General features: G+C 36.7%; 2 protein-coding genes across 2 annotated transcripts in view; one reads left to right on the plus strand and one right to left on the minus strand.

Annotated features, from left to right (window-relative positions):
* Positions 1-1,837: 1,837 nt before the first annotated feature.
* LOTGIDRAFT_168648 (hypothetical protein) lies at positions 1,838-4,621 on the plus strand (the record flags this gene model as incomplete). Its single annotated transcript, XM_009066535.1, has 1 exon — positions 1,838-4,621. One exon carries the CDS (start codon positions 1,838-1,840, stop codon positions 4,619-4,621), a length of 2,784 nt encoding a protein of 927 aa, XP_009064783.1.
* Positions 4,622-6,573: 1,952 nt separating this feature from the next.
* Positions 6,574-6,766, minus strand: part of LOTGIDRAFT_168649 (hypothetical protein) — a gene marked incomplete at both ends in the record, with an annotated part of 3,563 nt that continues 3,370 nt past the window's right edge. The window contains one exon of the mRNA XM_009066536.1: positions 6,574-6,700. Within this exon, the coding sequence (XP_009064784.1) occupies positions 6,574-6,700 (127 nt within the window). The remainder of the gene's footprint in view (positions 6,701-6,766) is intronic.

Raw genomic sequence — 6,766 nt, forward strand, 5'->3', positions numbered from 1 at the left:
GACAGGTTAAAGAATGCTCTCTGATACAGTCAATTCTTTTTAAAGACTGGTTCTTAACCTGTCGCTAACCTGTCCTTAACCGCAAAATTTAGGAATGCTTCGGGAAACAAGCCCCAGATCTTTTTTTTTACTCTAATTTAAAATCACTATTGAATGTTCTTTATCAGGCAGTTTTTTTAATAGGTTGAAAACTATAGATAAAAAAATGATATGATCTTATCTGAAAGTTTTTGTAACTAAAAAAAAAAAATTCTACCGTTAATGTTTTAACCCAAAACTATTTATGAAAACATTTTTTTTTAAATTGTGCATACTGCTCCTGTTAGTAAAATTAACGCCAACAAAATAACTTGACAATTTTTACATTTAGAAGTAGATAGAACATTAAATAAGAAACACTATTATGGATATACTACTCCTTCCTTTAATTCCTCTATGTGAATTGAAACGTTGAAAAAATGAAAGGAAGGAGTAGTATATCCATAATAGTGTTCTTATTTAATTATTTTTTTAGTTAAAACTTTGAGATAAGGCCTAAATTTGAGCAAAAAAGATTTTAAGGTTACATTCAGTGTTAGTGAGGTAATAGCAATTAATTTTTTTTTATAACTATTACTATCTTTTGAGCCTCACAAGGTTTAAACTTTTATTTACACTATCCTGGTTTTCTAGTCTTTATACGTGTATCAGGTACACTTTTAGCTTCTATTTACACCATTCTGATTTTCTAGTCTTTGTATGTGTATCAGAGACACTTATAGCTTCTATTTACACCATTCTGATTTTCTAGTCTTTGTAGGTGTATTAGACACTTATAGCTTCTATTTACACCATTCTGATTTTCTAGTCTTTGTAGGTGTATTAGACACTTATAGCTTATATTTACACTTTTCTGATTTTCTAGTCTTTGTATTTTCATCAGCTTCCTTATAACTTCTGTTTAAACCATTCTGATTTTCTAGTCTTTGTATGTATATCAGAGACACTTATAGCTTCTACTTACACCATTCTGATTTTCTAGTCTTTGTATGTATATCAGAGACACTTATAGCTTCTACTTACACCATTCTGATTTTCTAGTCTTTGTATGTATATCAGAGACACTTATAGCTTCTACTTACACCATTCTGATTTTCTAGTCTTTGTATGTATATCAGAGACACTTTTAGCTTCTACTTACACCATTCTGATTTTCTAGTCTTTATATGTGTATTGGGTACACTTATAGCTTCTACTTACACCATTCTGATTTTCTAGTCTTTGTATGTGTATCAGAGATACTTATAGCTTCTATTTACACCATTCTGATTTTCTAGTCTTTGTATGTGTATCAGAGATACTTATAGCTTCTATTTACACCATTCTGATTTTCTAGTCTTTGTATGTGTATCAGAGACACTTATAGCTTCTGATTAAACCATTCTGATTTTCTAGTCTTTGTATGTGTATCAGAGACACTTATAGCTTCTATTTACATCATTCTGATTTTCTAGTCTTTGTATGTGTATCAGCATACTTATAGTTTCTAATTAAAAACACTCTGATATTGTAACCTTTGTATGGGACACTTATATCTTCTCCTGCTGTGCATTTCCGTTCGACGCCTGTGATTCTTTCATCTTCATAAAAAACTTGAAATTGCACGAATTACTGAATAAAATACATGTTTTTTTTTTTAACTGTGGGTTGCTCCGATTGGCATCAATTATCCGAGGAAATTATTCGTGTTGGATCTAATTTTGACCAAATATCATCAAAAGATGTTCGATTCAAGACTGTTACCAATTAATCGTATTTTATTTTCAGACGATATTAAAGTTCAACTATAACATCCACAATGGCCATAGCTCAACTCGTATACATTGCTGTTCTACTGGTCTTGGTATCCGCAAAGTCCAAAGACAAGTGCTTGGCATCATTTCCACTTGGTTCACCCATTCCCGATAAGGAATTAATGACAGCTTTGTATCTAGCGGACCCGAATTCGGAGCACCCTGCACATAACACTCAAAGCTACGCTACGTGGCTATCTGGAAAACACGACGCTCGAAGAGAATTTGTCAACCTGTGGTTCTACCTCACGCGGATGCTCCTATCCGAAATTGATAAAGTCTATAGGTATTACAAAGCTGTCATGCAAAGTGGATCTAGACCAATGGGCATCGTGGATTTCGATGCTCTCTCCAAAAGATTCGCAAAAGCTTGTTTGAAATGGGACGACGTAACAGACAAATGGCCATATACTTGCTTCGATAAGGAGTTCTTCTGCAATTTGCAATACGGTCTAATTAAACAGAAAGAAGTGGTGGTGTATTCGATCTGGAAGATCAAAGACGGTCGGTACGCCACAGTGGAAACGCTGGAGAAATGGTCCAAGATCTCTAAAATGTCCAGTCTTGGTATCGATGGATACTCAAGATCTAATGCAATTCAATATTACTTTAAAAATGATGTTCTGGAGTTCATTCCCGAATCCGACCAAAAAAATGTCTTCTACCATTCACGACTCGCGTGGGAACCCTTCAAATACCTGATAAATGGACAAAAATCCTTAAAAGATTGGATCAACGACTGGTATTACGTTGCTTTCGAGGTGGTTGAATCTAAAGTCAAGGAAGAGTGTAAAGCGAATTCAGGAAAACCAATCGGTGACAAATACTACTGCGTGGCAAAAGACTATACTGTAAAGATCAGAAAATGTGCAGAATTGACGGACGTCACCCCTTGCTTGTACGACAAAAACATGCAAGACTATTTTTCAAGAGGAAGATTCGGCGAAGATAACGAACTGGATATAATTAATTTTTTGGTTGATAGAACTAAAGCTGTCTTGACGGAGTTCAAGGATAAAGTCGTAGCTAACGATCGTAATGGTCTAAACTCACTTTTCAACAAATACAATCCTTACATTACCGTAGACGACTCCATGTGCGTATTGGAGTGGCCCAAAGCGTTCCAGTGTACCAACAACAAGGGATGTAGAATAAAACTTAAAGTATGGGAATTTGACTGTAATGGTGGATACACCTGTAGAATCAACATGATGTATAGATTTGACTGTTTGCTGAAGTTCGTTCTGAAAAGGACAAAGCCACTTTTGGACGTTTCAGTAGGGGGCAATTGGGGTCTTCCTTCGGTTAAAAAGGCTAAATATGACTTAATGATATGGCTATCATATATGCCAATGGCTCGCTACACTAGTTTAGGCGACAACTACATCAACGATGTCATAATGTCCACACAAAAATCTGTGAATGGATATGTAACCAGCTACGACACTAAGGGACTGAAGACTTTTGCCACCAATTTACCGCCAATGACGTTTGTTCCCCAATGGGCAAAGAATGCCGCATGTCAAAAAGTGAAAGTACCTAAAGAAAACATCGCTTTCTGCAACTTGGATCCTCTTTTAAATAGCGTTTTCCTCTTTATCAATGCCTTTGAAAATGGAAAGCGCTTAACCACAAAGAATCTTAACCCTACTGTGGATTATCAAAAACTCCTGAGTCAGATCCAGCTTGACAGAGTCTCGAATTATATAAATTTAATGACCCAGTCCCTCTTCAATGACCTTACAAGTCAACTGAAAGAAAACTTTGGTGCACTGTCCAACTATTTTTCATCTCTAGCGGACTACGATAAAACCAAGGCTGAAGCAGACATTGGCTACATTGGTGGCCGACTAACAGTGTTCAAAATGAAAATAGAAAGTCTGTCTGTTAAAGTTGTAAAAAAATTCAAGGTTGTCTTTCACTTTTCAGTGGGGATCAATGTCGTCGAGCTGGTTTCTAAAGCTGCTGAGCTCGGTATCGCTATAGCACAAGTCGTTCACCCTGGAAACAAGATACTGGGCGGCTCCAGTATCTTGGATCTCCTGGACACAATCAATGAATTAGCACAAGCAGGAGTGACGACAGCAATTATTGCCCAACTGAATGACAGAGCTTTCCCAGAGTTAATCGAAAAAGCCAGAAATATTGGAAATGGGTTCAAAGACAATGAAAGACAGTTATCTGAAGCTAAAAAATTGATTGACGAACTAAAAGGTGGAAAGGATGCTGTAGCAACTGCAAACAATTTTCTGGGCAAATATAACGCTTACAACCCTAAAGTTCTGAAGTCGGACATTACGTCGTATGGTAAAAAGTGGGAAGTTGTCTCCGATCAACTATGTGAAGCAGCATTTTCGTCAGGAACAGCCGCAGCCGCGTTGGGAGAAATAGGACTAGCTAGCACTGGTGACTGTGTTAAGATAAAAGTAATCATCGCCGAACTAATAACCGTGTACGAAGAGTTATATGATTATCAATTTGACCTTATGGACTCTTTGTCCAATGCTGCTCGAGCTTACCTCGCCTACAAGAAAGCCAACAATCTTAAGCTTATTTATACGTCCGGAGCTCGCGTCGACAAAGCTTTCTTACAACATACTGCTGTCAATACCTTTATGGTATCAACATTGAATATATGGGAAGTTGTTACTGAATACTGCGATATATTAACTTACACCAGGGGTGGAAAGATCCCTGAAAAATGTGTAACAGCTATGAAAACCCCGTCACACAACGCCGTAGCTCAAGTTCTTAGTTATATGCCTGCTGACCTGTGTCAAAGATTCTAATGACAAAGCTTATATAAACCTGGATGCGCTTTACGCCCAAAAGACAGTCATCTTTAAGATACCTGGCTTCCAATGGTTAAAAGACAATGGTTGGGTTGGTCCACAAGACAGAGAAAAGGCCATGTACATCAAACGCTTTGAGCTGTTCCTTACACCTATGTCAGGCTCACAACAACATACTGTTGAACTTAAAGTCGAACCTAGTAATGACAACTACCTTCGATACGGCGGAACTAAGTATCTACTTCCGGTTTCTGGGTACACTGCTAGATACACGGAGAATACTTTCAACTGTTACGGTCAAAAGATCAACAATCCTTATTCTTTGTGCAAAGATGACTTGGTCAAACTATGTATCGCTTCTAATGGCTACATAAATCGTAAAGTCCAACCGTCAATATATAATGAATGGAAGATAACTGCTTCTTCTTTACCAACTGGTCAAATCGCTCCAAAGCCGACAACAGACTTCAAACTTCAGGCTGCTATTACCATGTGCGTGGTAAACCTTGCCCCTTCAGCTACCAAAAGAGAAGTTCCCTCTTTACGAAGTTCATTGAAGAATAAAGCAGCAGAGAAAGTACGACGATCTCCCCAACACTGTTGCGGTTCGAACCAATATTGGACAGGAACCACATGCACTGCTTGTCCTTCCGGTTCTACTCAGCGGCTACATGGTTACTATTGTCAATAAACCAAAACATGTTTGTCCTAAGAAAAAACTAAATACTATTTTTTTTTCTTTTTAATAAATATATTCTACATTTTATTTCCGTATTTTCTTGGCCTAGAAAGTCGCGCACCTTTTTTCAATAATGACTTTATGATGTTTAAAAAAAAAACAAGCACAATACAGATTACTGTGAGTTGTGAAAATCGATTTTGACAGTTTGGGATATGAATATCAACTGACGTTTTTATTTTGGGTAGGTGACATCTACATCTCTTCAACGAGTAGGGTGAATGTAAATATGACGGACAAAGGAGTGACAAGCAGACTTTATTTTCCTATACAAAACGTTAACTATAAGTTGAAGTTCAATCCACAAGAAGAATATACCTATTCAACAATCCATAAGGCAAAAGTCTAATCTCGAAAACCATTATCCATCAATGTATACAATCCCCAGGTCAAAATTCCAAGTACAGTACAAGGGCCAACCAGTTCCTCATCAGAAGAAGGGAGAACCTTTATTTAAAGTGATCAACTTGGAAATCTTTACTGTCAAGAAGTTTCAACGTGCATACACTAAGGATGATAGGCGCCATATTCCATAAACTTAAATGACAACTTTTTCATAGAGGACTAAAGTTGATCAGTATATAACAAAATAAGGCGAGTAATTATTCTCTAATTCAAAATCAAATTAAAAGTAGATTAATAAAAGAAAACAGAAGCAACAACTACAACAGCAACAACAGCAACAACAACTACAACAGCAACAACAGCAGCAACAACTACAACTTCAAAGGCAACAACAAAAATAGCAACAACATCAGTAGCAACAGAACGACAATAACAACAGCAACAACAACAACCGTAACATCAAACTACAACAACAGTAACAAAACAACAACTTCACAGCACCAAAACAACATTAACAACAGCAGTAGCAACGACAACAACAGCAGTCACAATTCAGGCTAACAACAACAACAGCAACAAAATCATCGTTGTTGATGTTCATTTTGTCGAGACTCTAGTTGTTGATGCAGCAACTGTTGCTTTTGTTGTGTGTTGATGCTGCTTTTATTGCTGTTGCTATTCTTGTTAGTGATCTTGTTGCTTTTGTTATTGTTCCTTTCGTTGTTGCTGTTGCTCTTGTTGTTTGTTTCTTTGTTTGTGTTACACAAGAAGATGAAAGAATTATTAATATATTATCTTATCTTCCAATTTTATTCACAACCAAGATCATTTTTAGTATACCATACACCATCTCAATTTAAACATTTCAAATCCTCCCGGCGCATAATAGATTATGTCCCTTAGCTACAACCAAGTCGACAGAGTCCGACACTCCGACAAGACATTTGAGACTTGATATTCGCGAATTGAAAAACACGTTTTTATCACGCAGGCTGCAATAAAAAGTTGGGATGTTTTTATTACATATGAAGAAAAGAAAAAATATTCAACATCTATCG

The sequence above is a fragment of the Lottia gigantea genome (genome assembly GCF_000327385.1).
Source record: "Lottia gigantea unplaced genomic scaffold LOTGIsca_77, whole genome shotgun sequence".
In the NCBI taxonomy this organism is placed as follows: Eukaryota; Metazoa; Mollusca; class Gastropoda; family Lottiidae; genus Lottia; species Lottia gigantea.